The sequence below is a fragment of the Salmo salar genome, chromosome 15 (genome assembly GCF_965601325.2).
Source record: "Salmo salar chromosome 15, fSalSal1, whole genome shotgun sequence".
In the NCBI taxonomy this organism is placed as follows: domain Eukaryota; kingdom Metazoa; phylum Chordata; class Actinopteri; order Salmoniformes; family Salmonidae; genus Salmo; species Salmo salar.
The window spans coordinates 88459471-88477961 of NC_138305.1; the positions used below are offsets into that span (position 1 = coordinate 88459471).

Sequence of the window (18491 nt, forward strand, 5' to 3'; positions counted from 1 at the left end):
AATATGACTTGAAGTCACATTGAAGCAAGTATTCCTAGGCACACACTTGCTTGGGCACACACCCTCCTCTGGCATGAATTTGTCAGTATTGTGAGAACTTTATTACAGATAAGGCTGGCCGGCAATGACCAATAACCTCGCCTTACACTCAACCAATCAAGCCAGCTGAGGACTCCCTCACAACTGTCAGAGCATCAGACAGAGCTCCGACCACCTGAACGTTTTTGAGACACGGCTCCAGGCATCCTAATGACCCTCTCTTTGACACATCACTGCCTCATGACCTGAGGGCCACCATCATCTGTTACAACCTGACGACTGCGACAGCCAACCAGAGAGGATCACTGAGGTAAAGCCTACATATTAGACTCATCCACCACCAGAGGAGCTTGGGACTTGAGCTTCTGACTGCTATCTGTATTGTGACTCACTGTGGAACGCCTCAGCACTTTGACAAGAAGACAGTCCTTTGACAGACGCTCAGACAGATATCCAGAGTGACAGTCTCAGCTCAGACAGAATCAGCAGCCTACACCCCTGACCAGGTAAGTCTACGGGCACACCTGGGCTTGGGAGAGATGTTTATCATTTTGTAATTTTTTTATTTAACCTTTTATTTAACTAGGCAAGTTAGTTAAGAACAAATGTTTATTCACAATGACAGCCTAGGAACAGTGGGTTAACTGCCTTGTTCACGGGCAGAACGACAGATTTGTACCTTTTCAGCTCGGGGATTCGATCCAGCAACCTTTCAGTTACTGGCCCAACGCTCTAACCACTAGGTGGATTTTTAATGATGAAGTGGTAGACTTGCTTGAACTATGTAAGGATGTAGAGGTGGTGATTTTGATCAGTGTGATTTAAAAGGAGTTATATTCATGAGGATAGCAAACTATGGAACCAGTTTGATAGGATGTGTTTCAGCCAGGGATTGAGACTGTTGCAGTGGACTATTGGTGTTGTAGCTACAGTACCAGGCCATTCTTTACAGAAGGGGTCACAGTTCAAGACACTGATGATGCATGTTTGAAGGAAACACTAAGTTTATATTCACTTTTTCACTCTGTTACAGTTTTTGAGCACTTACAGATTCCCTTGTTTTTACTCTTGTGTTGCAATATCAGAGGTGATTCTCTTTTTTATGGCGTTTTCATTCCCCTCAGATATAAAGTGCAGGTGATTTTCTTTCCTTTTGATGCATTGACATTTCCTGATCTTTTCTGCATCCATGGCAAGTGCACAAAACTGCTTGTTAGTAATCACTCACTAGCAACGTTTTTCATTTTTATTAACAATGCCCCAAGGGGAACCAAAGCAGTTCAACAGGTTGCCATGAGAGTTTAACCACTCTCTGCTAATGATAATGTGTGCCTGAATTCTGATTGAAAGTTTAGAAGAATACAAACACACTCCGATTTTTTTTATGCTGGTAAAGTAGCTAGATAAAGAAATAGGTGTGCATTTTAAAGTAGCCCTCCCTTTGATTAATGTGTGGGAGAATGCAATGAGTAATACATGACCAAATATCTTCATATCGACTGAATTCCTCTGATATCAGTTTACCATTGTTATCCAGCAAGGTATATTTTTGGAGCCAGTGCTTTGTTCTAAAGCAATATTTCTTTCATGTGTAGTACAATAGTCACACATGCATGCACACATACCCACAAAGGAAAACATAGAAATGGAGCATGACTGTAAGACACTTCAATAAAGGGAAAGTATTCTTTAAGTATAACAGCATGTACAAATCATTAATGTTTTAATAGTTTTGAGAATCAATTGAGATGTATTCATTCTAATGAACTATTTCATTTTCCATAGAAGATGAAAGGCCCCCATTTTACAGTATTTAGTCAATTAACTTCCCTGTAATAACTCACCAATTATGTTACACTTAGTCTTGGAAACGATAAGCCATATGATCTGACCAAACCCCTCAAGCACTAAATAGTAATAAAACCTAGCGGTGTAAAGTACTTAAGTAAAAATACTTTTAAGTACTACTTAAGTAGTTTTTGGGGTATGTGTACTTTACTTTACTATTTATATTTTTGACAACTTTTACTTTAACTCCACTACATTCCTAAAGAAAATTATGTATTTTTACCCGATACATTTTCCCTGACACCCAAAAGTACTCGTTACATTTGAATGCTTAGCAGGACAGGAAAACAGTCCAATTCATGCACTTATCAAGAGAACATCCCTGGTCATCCCAACTGCCTTTGATCTGCCGGACTCACTAAACACAAATGCTTTGTTTTTAAATGATGTCTGAGTGTTGGAGTGTACCCCTGGCTATCGGTATATAAATAAAAAAGCTAAAATATCGTGCAGTCTGGTTTGCTTATTAGAAGTAATTTGAAATTATTTTTTACTTTTACTTATGTTTTAGCAATTACATTTACTTTTGATACTTAATTATTTTTAAACCAAATCATTTTTTACTTTTACTTATGTAGTATTTTACTGGGTGACATTTTCTATGAAGGTATCTTTACTTTAACTCAAGTATGACAAGTGGTTACTTTTTCCACCACTGTAAAAACCTAAAAGTCTTTCCCATGTGATATCTGGAAGGGCAGGTATTTTAACAAGCCATGTTGTCAGCAGTAAAATTTTATTTTATGTGATATGGATTTTCTAAGATAATTGGCATGAAAACGTCTCATGGTCTTGCGTGCCTAGTCCATCACCCAAAGACAAAAGCACCTGAAAACACACACCTAGGGGTAAGTATCTCTTCCATGATAATCTCTCTCAACTCTAGTCATCTTGGGAGGAAACGCTCCTAGGCTCAAACAGCTGCACTATACTGTCGTTTGTACACCTTAGTGTCAATGGCAACAGTACAAGATACAGCATAAGTCATACATAAGGATGGTGCATTCTGGTTTTGGTGCCCAGAGGCACAGCACTTCTCAGCAGTGTAATCCCTCCCGCTACATGAGCATGGCCAGGGCAGCATTATGAGCTGTTGCGGTCACACCATGGATATGGGCTGGGTTATTCATTATCCACCTTTTATCTAATATGCCATGAGGGCAGGGACTTTCTTTTTACAATTAAGCTCAAATCAATCTTGGTGCCTAAAAAACTTAACCCTGTCAGTGTCCACCAGCACATGAGCAACCAGCCAGACATCCTAGGCCTAAGGCCTCAGTTTATAAGTGCTGATTCAGCTGTCATTGATACAGTATTGCATGACGTTATTACTTGACATTACAATATGTCTGTTACCTCAGGGTAAGATAAGAGGGCCCCCCCATCGTAGAATTAACTGTCACTCTGGTATCCAACTGAACTGTCGTTTCACCTGCAGGGTTTCATCCTATAGGGTTACTAATAACATGACAAAAAGTCACACCACACTCAAACGTGCTACTCTACATAATGAAATGATGTTTTTATGAAAAGAGATTGTTTAATTCAACATTTTGAAGAAGGTGCCAACAGACCAAAGAAAATGTATGAAATGTCATATTTGCTTTAGGATTACTACTGTTTAAATATTTGGGCATTTGGTCATGGTTTAAATGCAGAATAAAGACAGTACTGTCTGAGAGAATATAATTCCATGTGAATTGAAGGAAAATAAAACAGTCAAACAAAGTGACTAGAAAAGTGTAAATAGAAAGTGTCACTCATGGATGGCAGTTTCTGTTCTTCATCAGATATGATTACAAAAAAAGTTTGTTCTTACACATCTCATTTACTATGTCAATATATGAACAGTTTGCCATTGAGTTCGCTATTGTCTCCAATTGAGCCTCATGAGATACCGAAATTATATTTAGGTGTATCCAGTATAAATCCCTTTATACAACATGACTGATGAAAGTCTTCCTTTGTTTTCTCCAGCACTGTTGAAGCTATGGGGAGTCCAGGCTGTGACCGCATGAGAAGCACAGTGCACCTACCCCTGATGAGTTTCAGTGATTACTCCCACAGTGGGTCTGCCCTGAGGGCCTGGGAGGAGGAGGAGGACACCAAGCCGCCCCGGGGACTGATAAGTGTGCCTAAACACACCGCTCCTGAATGCAGCCTGCAAGGGGTCTTCCTGCCCTGCTTCGACATGCTCCTCACTGAAAACAGCTCGTGGCTGTTGAAGAAGTCTGAAGCAGCGCCCCCTGTGCCCCCCTGTAAGGCCCTGGAACAGTGCCCTGTCATCAACAGCCAGGGCCTGGGGCTCCCCTCTGGGCTAGAGGGACAGGTTGAGGAATGCTGTCTGGAGCAGGTTCAGAGCATGGTGTTGGGAGAGGTACTGAAGGACATAGAGACTGCCTGCATACTGCTCAACATTACTCCAGGTAGGAAAACTGTTAAATTACCAAGCTATTGTTTGCCTATAATTTGTTACAATACCATGTTATTACCACCTTATCCTGTCCTATAAACTGTGTTACCGTTTCATATGTTAAGTTCTCCAAAAGGTATAGACCTCATGCCTCTATCAGTCTCATGGTCTATTATGTTCACTACAGTTGAGCATGTGACCTGTCACTGTCAGTAGATTGGCTGAGGATAAGGACAAAAGAGCACAGAGAAAAGAGCACCTTTCATGCACTACTTTAACAGTTGAAGTACCCCCTTATGCACTATTGGATCTTACTTACAGCAAAGCAAACAAAACAGTGAAGGTCACCATTTAGGTTGGTCTTTCTTTATGTGACACTCTGACTTTATGGCAATGCCACTGACGATAGGCTAAACTCAATGAAAGGAAGTGTCTGGGGCCTCCCCGCCCTGTGCAAATGGCTCTGTTGACAATTCATCATTTCACACACTCACCAACTCGGTACCTGTCAAAAAGAAAATAAACAAATATGAGTTCAGAAATTGCGTACAGTACAATGCACACACACACACCTCATCTCCTTCTCCTCAAAGGCTCCTTAAAGATGCACTAGCTCACATTTGAATAGGTAACCTATGCATTTGCATGAGTGCCAACCAGTGATTTATATATAGACTAGATGACTGCAGGGGTGCTGTTTTGAAGCTTCTGCGACTCCATCTTGGCACTCCCCCACCATTGTTAAGCTATAGAAATGCATTTGTTCATGTTTACATTTGTTTTTGCCACATTTATTATATTACAGACACCTTAATGCATACATTTAAATTATATTATGTCAGCTAAACATACAAATAAAACATGAAAATACAGTGGGGGAAAAAAGTATTTGATCCCCTGCTGATTTTGTACGTTTGCCCACTGATAAAGAAAGGATCAGTCTATAATTTTAATGGTAGGTTTATTTGAACAGTGAGAGACAAAATAACAACAAAAATATCCAGAAAAATGCATGTCAAAAATGTTATAAATTGATTTGCATTTTAATGAGGGAAATAAGTATTTGACCCCCTCTCAATCAGAAAGATTTCTGGCTCCCTGGCTCCCAGGTGTCTTTTATACAGGTAACGAGCTGAGATTAGGAGCATACTCTTAAAGGGAGTGCTCCTAATCTCAGCTTGTTACCTGTATAAAAGACATCTGTCCACAGAAGCAATCAATCAATCTGATTCCAAACTCTCCACCATGGCCAAGACCAAAGAGCTCTCCAAGGATGTCAGGGACAAGATTGTAGACCTACATAAGGCTGGAATGGGCTACAAGACCATCGCCAAGCAGCTTGGTGAGAAGGTGACAACATTTGGTGCGATTATTCGCAAATGGAAGAAACACAAAAGAACTGTCAATCTCCCTCGGCCTGGGGCTCCATGCAAGATCTCATCTCGTGGGGTTGCAATGATCATGAGAACGGTGAGGAATCAGCCTAGAACTACACGGGAGGATCTTGTCAATGATCTCAAGGCAGCTGGGACCATAGTCACCAAGAAAACAATTGGTAACACACTACGCCGTGAAGGACTGAAATCCTGCAGCGCCCGCAAGGTCCCCCTGCTCAAGGACAACTGGTGAAAGTGTTGTGGTCTGATGAGACCAAAATGGAGCTCTTTGGCATCAACTCAACTCGCCGTGTTTGGAGGAATGCTGCCTATGACCCCAAGAACACCATCTCCACCGTCAAACATGGAGGTGGAAACATTATGCTTTGGGGGTGTTTTTCTGCTAAGGGGACAGGACAACTTCACCGCATCATTTTGACCGGGCCATGTACTGTCAAATTTTGGGTGAGAACCTCCTTCCCTCAGCCAGGGCATTGAAAATGGGTCGTGGATGGGTATTCCAGCATGACAATGACCCAAAACACACGGCCAAGGCAACAAAGGAGTGGCTCAAGAAGAAGCACATTAAGGTCCTGGAGTGGCCTAGCCAGTCTCCAGAACTTAATCAAATCAAATCAAATGTATTTATATAGCCCTTCGTACATCAGCTGATATCTCAAAGTGCTGTACAGAACCCAGCCTAAAACCCCAAACAGCAAGCAATGCATGTGAAAGAAGCACGGTGGCTAGGAAAACTCCCTAGGAAAAACTCCCTAGAAAGGCCAAAAACCTAGGAAGAAACCTAGAGAGGAACCAGGCTATGAGGGGTGGCCAGTCCTCTTCTGGCTGTGCAGGGTGGATATTATAACAGAACATGGTCAAGATGTTAAAATGTTCATAAATGACCAGCATGGTCAAATAATAATAATCATAGTAGTTGTCGAGGGTGCAACAAGCACGTCCGGTGAACAGGTCAGGGTTCCATAGCCGCAGGCAGAACAGTTGAAACTGGAGCAGCAGCACAGCCAGGTGGACTGGGGACAGCAAGGAGTCATCATCCCAGGTAGTCCTGAGGCATGGTCCAAGGGCTCAGGTCCTCCGAGAGAAAGACAGAAAGAGAGAAAGAGAGAATTAGAGAGAGCATATTTAAATTCACACAGGACACCGGATAAGACGAGAAATACTCCAAATGTAACAGACTGACCCTAGCCCCCCGACACATAAACTACTGCAGCATAATGCCATAGAAAATCTGTGGAGGGAGCTTAAGGTTTGATTTGTCAAAACATTAGCCTCGAAACCTTAATGACTTGGAGAAGATCTGCAAAGAGGAGTGGGACAAAATCCCTCCTGAGATGTGTGCAAACCTGGTGGCCAACTAAAAGAAACGTCTGACCTCTGTGACTGCCAAAAAGGGTTTTGCCACCAAGTACTAAGTCATGTTTTGCAGAGGGGTCAAATACTTATTTCCCTCATTAAAATGCAAATCATTTTATAACATTTTTGACATGCGTTTTTCTGGGTTTTTTGTTGTTATTCTGTCTCTCACTGTTCAAATAAACCTACCATTAAAATTATAGACTGATCATTTCTTTGTAAGTGGGCAAACGTACAAAATCAGCAGGGGATCAAATACTTTCCCCCCCCCCACTGTATATATATACAGTTGAAGTCGGAAGTTAACATACACTTAGGTTGGAGTCATTAAAACAAGTTTTTCAACCACCCCAAATTTCTTGTTAACTATAGTTTTGGCAAGTCGGTTAGTACATCTACTTTGTGCATGACATAATTGTTGATACAACAATTTTCCAGCAATTGATTACAGACAGATTATTTCACTTATAATTCACTGTATCACAATTCCAGTGGGTCAGAAGTGTCACGTCCTGACCAGTAAAAGGGGTTGTTTGTTATTGTAGTTTGGTCAGGGTGTGGCAGGGGGTGTTTGTTTTGTGTGTTTCGAGGTTTTTGGCTTATGTTCTATATTTTCTATTTTGGTTCTAGTTTTCTATTTCTATGTTTCTTTTTCCATGTTTAGCCGAGTATGGTTTCAAATCAGAGGCAGGTGTTTTTCGTTGTCTCTGATTGGAAGCCATACTTAGGCAGCATGTTTTTTCCTTTGGGTTTGTGGGTGGTTGCTTTCTGTATAGTCTGTGTACCTTGCAGAACTGTTGATTGTTGGTTTGTTGTTTAAGTGTTCACTCTCATTAATAAATTACGAAGATGAGCACTATACCCGCTGCGTTTTGGTCACCTTTCATCAACGCTTGTGACATACATAGCATCAGCAATACAGGGTTTATATACATCATTGGTGCCAACAGTGCCATTGTATTTAACTGTATATATAACTTGCTGTGGATAAATGTTTACCATTATATTGGTCCATCATGAACAACTCATCTCCTGTGCAGACCCCATGGAGTGGAATTGTGGGAACGTCCAGAAGTGGCTGCTGTGGACAGAGCACCTGTACAGACTACCCCAGGTGGGCAAGGTGTTCCAGGAGCTCAGTGGAAAGGATCTGTGCTCCATGACAGAGGAGGACTTCAGGCAGCGCTCGATGCAGTGTGGACACCTGCTGTACGCTCATCTGGACATCTGGAGATCAGGTAGGACAACTGATAACCTTCAATGGGTCCATTTACTTGTACTGTGGTATATATAACATGGCATGTATTTCATCTTCGGTGTGAGTCATTCCATTGTAAAAGTATTGCGTGTTTTATAGCCACAAGCCGAAGGAATACCAGGCTCATTCACCATATAGATTGTGCTGTAGTTTTCAGGTATTTTCTTGTGTCGAGATAACAAATGTGTAATTCTGTTCTATGTTGTTTTTGTCACAGCTGCATGCATGAAGGAGCCCTGCACACCAGGAGATAACAGGTTACATGGTGCTGAGGAGTCGTGGCCAAAGGCAGACTCCTCCTGCTCAGGCCAGCCCATCCACCTGTGGCAGTTTCTTAGAGAGCTGCTCCTCAAGCCGCACAACTACGGACACTGCATCCGCTGGCTCAACAAGGAGAAAGGTGAGTGGGCAGGGAGAAGCCATAAGGGTGGAGTGCATGCGGGTGTATGGTGTACATTTCAGGGCAACCCTCCTAGGTTTGAGGCTGAGGGTGTCCTAAAATGTACACAGTACGGGTGAGAAAAGTTTGCCATGGGAGCTGACTTGGGTTATTCAACATTGGGGCTTATTGTGCATTGGTTGCTGAAAAAGGTTAAATGTTCCATCTCTCAAAAATAGTTTTTCTTATAATCATCAGGAATCTTCAAAATAGAAGACTCGGCTTATGTGTCCAGGTTATGGGGCATCAGGAAGAACCGTCCAGCTATGAACTATGACAAGCTGAGTCGCTCTATCCGACAGTACTACAAGAAAGGCATCATCCGCAAGCCTGATGTGTCCCAGAGACTGGTCTACCAGTTTGTCCACCCTGTATGAACCTGTGGGGCAGCCAGCCAGAAGAGAAGATTAGTGTTGATGATGACTGGAGACCACTATCTAGCCAAACAGGTTTTGGCAAAAGTGTTGTTTTAGCTCCAGCAACGCAATGTATAGACTGCCTCCTGCATTGTGCACTCCTGCCTAATTCCAATATTATTAGGTAAACTGATTGGATATGGGGTTTTGTCATTTTTTATTGCCACATTGCATTAGATATGCAAAGTTTTACATTTCCAATATTTCCAATACTATTTGTCCAATATTTCATTTTCACGAAGGTCAAAAACATATGTCTGTATTCTTTTTCTCTGATTGTGACTTCACATTACTGTAACCACCATTATTGACTTTAAGGTGGTTTCTCTTTCATTTACATTACACAATGTCCCTCGGATATAAAAGCATTGGTACAGTCCATGGCATTTTGTTACAGGCCGGGTGAATATTGGAGTGAATGTGTGCAATGTGGTTACTACTGATCTGTAGTGGTATTCCCATGTATGGGGCTCTTCACGAGTCACAAGTAAGCACAGCTGTTAACCACACAGATCTGATGTTTACGTTGGTAATTTCATTTAAGAATAGAGAAATGATTTGACTCCGGTGCCCGTTCACTGGCGGAAGAATCAAGTCTAATAGGAATTTGTGAATACAGTAAACTACTGTAATATAAGCATTTCAATACCATTGCCACATTTCAAGTGCTAGAATCCATATGTAGAGACAAACACCAGTGACAGAAGCCCTGTTTATACCTGGTTCTAACATGCTGCCTTTGTCCTGATCTTGTCCACATTCTGATTGTGCCCACATTTTTAGACAAGTGAAGACGATTAAAAGAAACATTGTGATCAAATCTTATAAGTGTAAACAGGCAAGATCAGGTCAAGATCATGACGAAGGACGCGTGTTAATGGCAGGTATAAACAGGGCTAGAGATTATTGACTGAATACATACTGTACACATGTTAGAACATAATATTGAATATTTATAATGAGAGTGTGAGCAAGATGTCTTTTGTAAATATTGAGGTATAATGACCTAAAGCATACTGTATATCCTTCTATGTGTTTACATACTGAATGTGTCTAAAATAAAATGACACAATGTGTATTTTTCTGCTTTCTCATCAAGCACCCTGAGACTACAATCATAGCATATCACAATGTACAGTCAAAATCCATTCAAGAAACACACAAATGACACAAAACGTTTTGTTTGTATTCTCAACAAACTTGTTTTCCCCTTTCAAACCAATATCGCAATATTGACACCATCACAACAACTTTGATTCAGGATTTTCATTACTATCATAAGTATTATCATAATCATAATCATCTTTATGCATATTTAAATGAACCTTTTGTTACATTAAGATGAACAGGCACTACACCAGTTAGGAGATCAAATTACATCACTAACTATAAACATACATACACTGCTAATACAGGGTTTTCACGACATGAGCCGTGTCGCCCTTGTGTGCATAAGGAAGAGAAAAATCAACATAAAAAAGCATTTACATATACACTGTTTTTTACTGCCTCAACATAGTTAGGTTTCCTTTCCAACTCAACACAGTTGTACAGTTACAATATAATATCATCTTTAAATTACATCATCATATACAAATTTGACAGCGTGGGGTAACGTCACGCTCTGGTACATTGACAATTCCATTGCAATGAAATTCATACGATATGGTACCTATAACGTAATATGCTTTTCCATTGCTGTTATTTTGTTGTAACACATTTACATGTATGACACTACATTTTTCTTAGTATTTGATCACTTGCATTTTTTTCATTTTTTTCTTTACAATTACACAACTCATGATGATAAGGATGTTTGCCCCCAAAATATCTACCCGAGATGTGTGTGTGTGTGTTCCTCTGTGTGTGTGTGTTCTTCTGTGTGTGTGTGTGTGTGTGTGTGTGTGTGTGTGTGTGTGTGTGTGTGTGTGCGTGTTCCTGTGTGTGTGTTCCTCTGTGTGTGTGTGTGTGTGTGTGTGTGTGTGTGTGTGTCAGTGTGTGTTCCTCTGTGTGTGTGTGTGTGTTCCTGTGTGTGTGTGTGTGTGTGTTCCTGTGTGTGTGTGTGTGTGCGTGTGTGTGTGTGTGTGTGTGTGTGTGTGTGTGTGTGTGTGTGTGTGTGTGTGTGTGTGTGTGTGTGTGTGTGTGTGTGTGTGTGTGTAAACGACATAGGATATCTCGATGATATTAGTTATTTTTGCTAGGCTGGACAGCTTACACTAATACACATTACTTGTGAGCTGGTGATATGATCTCTCAACAGTGATACCAAGACCTGGTGAAGTCTCCTCTTAAGCCTTAACCTAAACACATCCTGTCGTTAGAAAATGTTCTACGACATCAAACTTGAAGAGAGACCTACTGTATAACCTCATGTTCATGAGCATTCTGCTCTCACAACATCATCGCATGTGTGATTTAAATAGCTTACCATTGGCAACAATATTTGCATCGGACAACATCTGATAAGTTAGATTTCTCAACAAGTACTGTAGTGTTTTCTGTATATTTAAGCAATAAGGCACGAGGGGGTGTGGTATATGGCCAATATACCACGGCTAAGGGCTGTTATTACGCACAACGCAACTCGCAGTGCCTGGATACAGACCTTAGCCGTGGTATATTGGCCATATATCACAAACCCCAGAGGTGCCTTATTGCTATTATAAACTGGTTACCAATGTAATTAGAACAGTATAAATAAATGTGTATTCAAAGCAGGGGCTGCATTAGGTGTGAGCATGTGAAGTATACTACTGGGAGCAATCTAAAGTAGAGTTAATTACTGTAGACAAAGAAATGATTTCTGATATACTGTGGTCACTGTTGTATGCAACTGGCCTACCTGGTTAAATAAAGGTGAAATAAAAAATAAAACAAAAATGCTCTTGTCTTCCCCCATGTGGATCGCCTATTGAATGAACACAGAAATATTCAGAGGACAGGAAGCAGTTAGTTGCATGAGTTGCATCTTGACAAGAAAATCCTTGACAGGGTTATGTGATATGTGAGTTATTGCATGGATAGAGAGAGTTTTATACATTTTCGGATTTCGGTCATTCTTTGGCCTAAGTAGGTAAATGGGCTCAAAACCACTTTTTTTCTGGTAGCGTTCTCTATGACAATGGAACAAAACATGCCTAGTTAAACACAGCATGTCTCCTTCCATGCCCCTACAATAGTACATTCATGTCCACGTTTCCATTTTAAGACAAGGATCTGCAGCATGGTACCGTCAAGATTGATGATCCTATTTTACAAGGAGACAACCATCAAACAGTAACATAGTTCAAAACCATTTTTCCTATATGCTGTTTTCCCCCTACAGCAGGAAAACAACTAAATTCACATTAAATATGCCTGAATACATCACCTGAACAATCAAATTGTCCAAAACGTTCTTGTCAGCACTGACAGATTAAATCAAAGCAAGCTGGTGATAATACCTTGCCTACTGACCCTAAAATGCAGAAGTTCCCTCACAGGTATTCTAGATATAACACAGCAATAGATCGAAATGAACAGATATTCTAAAAATACCTCGCAATTAACGGAAATGAGATGTTTGGATTCAATGGTGGTGAAAAAAATCTATCCACCCTCTCCACTTCCGGGTATGAAGGCAGACACAAGCTCATGGTGCTATTCCAATGCTGTGTCTGTGTCTAATGGTGAACTTCGGTCCTCTGCATTGGTCATATCAGGGGATTAGTTGCATCTTGTAGCCTTAATATGGCTTGAAGGTTAAGGGAATGCATGTTGCATAGCACATGCTGCTATTGCAAACCAATTGAGAAACAGAGACAAACAGATACTGTACCACTGCACAACTGGTAAAAGGGATGAGACCAAATCACAAAAGAGAAAATAATCAAATCTAGGATACATTTTGTGGTACTTTTAACACTACACAGCATTCCCAATGTAAGGAGGAGGACTGAACACACACAGCATCGAAACTGCTACACAAAACGGTGTCATATATACACAATGCAGGCTGAGTAGCTTGTTCTGGTTAAACCGGCAGGTAAATAGAATTGGGTACATTATCGTCACACTGTTATAGGAGAATATACTGCAAAAACGTTGAATCATCTGCATGATCTTTATATTGAACACAGCTACACAAATGTGTCCCTGCATTGGCTTGATGTTACAGTATGTTTGAGTGTGTGTACACTGGAATAAATGCTGCTCCTGTTTTAGTGTTTACGTCCTCCTCACTCCAAATACTGGATAAATATAATATACTACTAATATACTAAGATTTTATTTAGGCAAGACTCTGATTGGCGCATCTGTTGGGCAAGGGATGTGTTGCTCGTAAGTCTCTGGCTATGTGCAGTGCGATTGGATGAGACAGTCCGAGCTGCCTCCAATGGCATGTCCTCCTCCTTTGGGGTCATTAGATCTCCTCGACGTAATTGGCCGGGTACAGTCCCTCTCGGCCTGTATCCAGGCGACCTCTACACCAGCCTTGGTCATCTTCATCCTCAGTCTTGGTCAGTTCATCACCTGTGAAGAACATATGTACATTAGTTCTTAATCAACATGCATTCTATGCTCTTTTCCATGGTCAATAGTACATTTGGTCACCTTCATTGTTTCCTTTATCATGTCACTATTAGCAAAGATCAGGCAGGATGTGCATCATGTTGTTAGGAAGGCCCTACTAACACCATCTAACATAGGGATTTTCAGAAGACAATTGCTAATAACTAGCAGGTGCCTGTAATTGAAGGAAGTGGAATGTGGCCATCATTGACTAACCACTACTATCTTCCTCCAGGAATAGAGGAGCTTCGAAATGGGATGAACAGAGATAGCGGGACATTTCCTGTGACCTCATCTCCACCCCCCTATCAAGCCAGCCTGTTCATGATATACCATGTGATACTGATAGTGTCAGTTCCAGAGTTTGGCTTACACTGTTGGACTCAAGAATAGGCTTTAGCTGCGAATGCATTGTAGCCAAATGAAGAGACATTAAAGATGGTGAAGTGTTGTCGTTGCTTACCAGCTTTGAAGGTGAGTTCATCTTGTTCCTGTCCGTCATAATCATACAGAGCACGCACTCGCACCCCGGACGCGGTCCCGGTCCCAGCACCCCCTTTCCCTGCACTGCCAGAGTCTTCCTCGAAGGAGTTACCATTTCCACCCCCGTTGGTCTCACCGCCTGAGTAGGCTGCAGGCGCATCGTCATCGGACCACTCAGTGGAGTAGGCCTGGTTCTTCTCATAGCTGCTCACACTGCAATGGAAGAGTTAGAGAAGATACAGGGGTTTGATAGGGAGAATTTAATCAAAAATACAAACATTACTGTACCGTAGACTAGAGCAACTGTTATTAACAGAGTGAATGAAATACATAAATAATCAACATCAATCCAGTTAATTATATGGAGACTGCAAAAAAAAGTCACGGCATCATGTTAGATCCCAGGGTGTATGATACAATTTAAGTAGTTGGACTAAGGTAGGTCCCGGCGTGGCAGTAGCTGGTGTGTGGCAGTAGCAGGTGTGTGGCAGTAGCTGGTGTGTGTGGCAGTAGCTGGTGTGTGGCAGTAGCAGGTGTGTGGCAGTAGCTGGTGTGTGTGGCAGTAGCTGGTGTGTGTGGCAGTAGCTGGTGTGTAGCGGTAGATGGTTTGTGTGGCGGTAGCAGGTGTGTGTGGCGGTAGCTGGTGTGTGGCAGTAGCTGGTGTGTGTGGCAGTAGCTGGTGTGTGTGGCAGTAGCTGGTGTGTGTGGCAGTAGCTGGTGTGTGTGGCAGTAGCTGGTGTGTGTGGCAGTAGCAGGTGTGTGGCAGTAGCTGGTGTGTGTGGCAGTAGCTGGTGTGTGTGGCAGTAGCTGGTGTGTGTGGCAGTAGCTGGTGTGTGTGGCAGTAGCAGGTGTGTGGCAGTAGCAGGTGTGTGTGGCAGTAGCTGGTGTGTGTGGCAGTAGCAGGTGTGTGTGGCAGTAGCTGGTGTGTGTGGCAGTAGCAGGTGTGTGTGGCAGTAGCTGGTGTGTGTGGCAGTAGCAGGTGTGTGGCAGTAGCAGGTGTGTGGCAGTAGCAGGTGTGTGGCAGTGGTGTTTGATCAGTGTTTTGGTCCTCTCACCTGCCACGGTCACCAGGTGGTGCCACATGATCAGCGCTGATGCTGATCAATTGAAGGAAGACAGAAAAACAAATGATATGGCATCATAGGAGATATCGATATGAACCCTGGCATGTCATTGTGTGTGTGTGTGTGTGTGTGTGTGTTTGTGTCAGTAGTAGTTTGACCAGTGGAGTGGTCCTCTCACCTGCCACGGTCTCCAGGTGGTGCCACATGGTCAGTGCTGGGGGTCGGTGGGGCCCCAGCCGGCTTCTGCACCTTCTCCCTCTTAACAACAGCAGCAGTAGCATCTGGGTTGTACTCCTGGAGGTCAGAGCAGAGGATAAATACTTCTGAAAGTCTATACTGAAGCAGAGCCTCAGATCTGGCCAATGTCCTTCACTTTTCCTTTTAAATCAGAAAGTAGGCTAAATCAACAATCTTACAAATGCATGAAACTGTATTAAGAAGTCGTATCAAAAAGCAATATTTGCATCTGGGGGGAATTAATAAAAAAATACCTGAACCTTTGTTACATGTTGTAAATAATCCTGAAAAGCAAGTATATGGATGAAATGCGGAGAATATAGGCCGCATTACCTCGAACATTGGCCAGTTCATATGCATGCCAGGGCCATGGTGGTTGCTAAACCACTGCAGGTCCTCCTGTGTGTTGGCACCCAGGATGGTGCGCTCCAGTTCTCTGTACACTGTACTATAGCTGGGGAGAGGAGGACAGAGAGCACATTGTGACACGCAGAGAGAGAAGGAGCCTGTTTAATTAAGCAATAAGGCCCGATGGGGTGTGCTATATGACCAATACACCACGGCTAAGGGCTGTTCTTATGCACGACGCAACATGGAGTGCCTGGATACAGCCCTGACTGTTTTGTCATACCCATGGTATACGGTCTGATATACCACGGCTGTCAGCCAATCAGCATTCAGGGCTTGAACCACCCAGTTTTTATGAGACAATAACACATTAGGGCTGCCAGCGCCAACTGTCCAGCACTAATGGTGCTGTTTCCTGTAGAGTTTCTAGTTGTTTATGAAGCTCCACTACTCAGAACAGCGTGGAATGGTTGAAAGACAAAGCCATTCGATCAATTCATAGCATGAGGTGAAGCTACACAGAACACAGACAGTACATTTGCATTCAAATTGGCGTAGTGAGGTAGTCGCGACAGATGGGTATTATTCCACCAGAAGGTGGAGACAAAAACACAGAATAACTGACAGTCAAGCCCTACAAATGACGACATTTCATGGTGATACTGCCAAGAATTGAGGAGTAAGATGCTATAATGGACAATAAAATGGACGATTCAAATGCACCACACCACATAAAAGTTACAAGGGATTTTTCTCTTTTCACCGCTGTCACTGGGACACTGTCTGTATCTGCATAACTGTATTAGAGGGAGCTGAGACCTGGGTTTTTAGTTATTAGCTTACCATTACCCTGTCTATGGTTGATTTATGGGTTATCACCAATACTGTGGTCCAAAAGGCCCATGTTAGTACTCCACACCACACCATAAAAGCCTATACTCATCCTGCATTCAGATCATAAACCAAGACTATGCATCCAGGAAACAGCTTGAATTAACTCCTTATTCCAATCACCATGGAACCTGACTTTGTATCACATGCAATTTGGTCCACAGTCAAGAATATGACAAGAGTTCACTCTGACATGATGCAATTTGGCTGAAATGTCATTAACTGCATCCTCTGTATAATTGGTGTTGTGACTCTGAAAGACTGAAATGTGTTGAAATTAATCTATTTGAAAGGAACTGTAATGAAAGCAACATCATAAGCACATTGGAGTAAATTCCCTCTGAATGTAATATTTCAACTAATCCATAGACTCGACTAATAACATAAAGCAAAGAAGAGATCAATACTGTAATGAAGGTATTCTGACTATATTAGATACACTAATGTAGAACATCTTTTCAAGGCAGATTTGCTGTTGTGTAGATGAGTCCAAGTCGATAATATGTACATACGTATACGTACTGTACCAACTGAAATTGAAGACAGACATGTTTTTCCTCTATAACCTTTCAGTTCAAAGGCCATGTGGGAGGAAAGGTTGATGGAGATGATTTAATACAGCAGGATGGGCTACAGTATGTATGGGACGATAGAGGATAACACCAGTCACTGACCTTTGGTTCTCAGTGAGATTGAGGTGGCGTTTGATGTCCAGCAGGATCTCCTTGAGGAAGGTGAGCCTTTTGACCTCGTGCTGCTGGCACTGGTCAAACACCTGCTCCATGCTCTCCTGGTACGGGGGAGTGACAGCACTCAGCTCCGACAGAGACTTCTCATACTTCTCCTTAGCCTGGAGGATGATAAGGACAATATCAGCTCTGACAGAGACTTCTCATACTTCTCCTTAGCCTGGGGGATGATAAGGACAACACGAGGAGTTGGACACAGTGTATTTCATCCAAAAGAGGTAAGAAGAGCTATGCTACTGCAGATAGATGTAATGTATCATTCTAATCAACAACAGGCAGTGCAAACATTTCTGCTCTTTTTGTTACCAGAGCTCCATGAATAGAGTGGGAGATCCACCTTCATGGATGATTGGGGCAGCAGGTAGACTAGTGGTTAGAGCATGGGACCAGTAACCGAAAGGTTGCTGGATCGAATCCCCTTGTACAAATCTGTCGTTCTGCCCCTGAACAAGGCAGTTAACCCACTGTTCCTAGGCCGTCATTGTAAATAAGAATTTGTTCTTAACTGACTTGCCTAGTTAAATAAAATAAATGTCCTGTCTGATCACGAGAGTAATCTGCCACACTGCATTGATTCTGTTTTTCACAGCTTATTTCACTTAAGCCGCTAACAGAAACAGACTAATGTACTTAGTATACTGCAATAACACACACACCATGGTGTTAATAGCACCATATATATTTTAAAACAGATGGAATGACACTAGATTACATGGAATTTTCTCCTGTTTGATATGTAGAACGTCAAATGGCATCGTGTAAATTCAGCTCGAAGTCTTACCTTTTCATACATTTGTACAGAAAAGGTTGTCTCTCTGGACAGCTTTAAAAATAAAGTAAAAATATGTTTGATGTCTACTGTGCCCATATGAATAACCCCTATGATGTAACCGGAATGATGAGATAGATGTTCTTCTTCTCTGTTTTTGTTTTATTATTTCACTGCCATACTGTGTTCGATCTTGTCTAGCCATCTTGTCTCAAGAGGACCACAATGGAAAT

General features: G+C 42.0%; 2 protein-coding genes across 4 annotated transcripts in view; one reads left to right on the forward strand and one right to left on the reverse strand.

Moving 5' to 3' along the window:
* Positions 1-45: 45 nt before the first annotated feature.
* LOC106572345 (SAM pointed domain-containing Ets transcription factor) lies at positions 46-10244 on the forward strand. The gene is made up of 5 exons (XM_014146390.1): positions 46-545; positions 3865-4313; positions 8094-8291; positions 8529-8711; positions 8949-10244. Exons 2-5 carry the CDS (start codon positions 3878-3880, stop codon positions 9125-9127), a joined length of 996 nt encoding a protein of 331 aa, XP_014001865.1. The 5' UTR covers positions 46-545; positions 3865-3877; the 3' UTR covers positions 9128-10244.
* An 861-nt stretch (positions 10245-11105) lies between these two features.
* The window catches only part of LOC106572344 (protein kinase C and casein kinase substrate in neurons protein 1), a 51988-nt gene continuing 44602 nt past the window's right edge, over positions 11106-18491 (reverse strand). For 2 of the 3 annotated variants that reach the window (XM_014146386.3, XM_014146388.3), the window contains 6 exons: positions 17415-17590; positions 15835-15955; positions 15443-15558; positions 15256-15297; positions 14181-14413; positions 11106-13678 (listed from right to left, as the gene is read on the reverse strand). In XM_014146386.3, the coding sequence (XP_014001861.1) occupies positions 13569-13678; positions 14181-14413; positions 15256-15297; positions 15443-15558; positions 15835-15955; positions 17415-17590 (798 nt within the window). In that variant the 3' untranslated portion in view covers positions 11106-13568. The remainder of the gene's footprint in view (positions 13679-14180; positions 14414-15255; positions 15298-15442; positions 15559-15834; positions 15956-17414; positions 17591-18491) is intronic. The other variant, XM_014146389.3, reaches the window with a different exon arrangement.

Excerpts from the sequence above, each read along its gene's own strand:
- LOC106572345 (XM_014146390.1), top strand. The coding sequence starts at position 3,878 with ATGGGGAGTCCAGGCTGTGACCGCATGAGAAGCACAGTGCACCTACCC. Across the intron at positions 4,314-8,093 it reads ACTGCTCAACATTACTCCAG|ACCCCATGGAGTGGAATTGT; the intron begins GTAGGAAAACTG and ends TCTCCTGTGCAG. Across the intron at positions 8,292-8,528 it reads TCTGGACATCTGGAGATCAG|CTGCATGCATGAAGGAGCCC; the intron begins GTAGGACAACTG and ends TTTTTGTCACAG.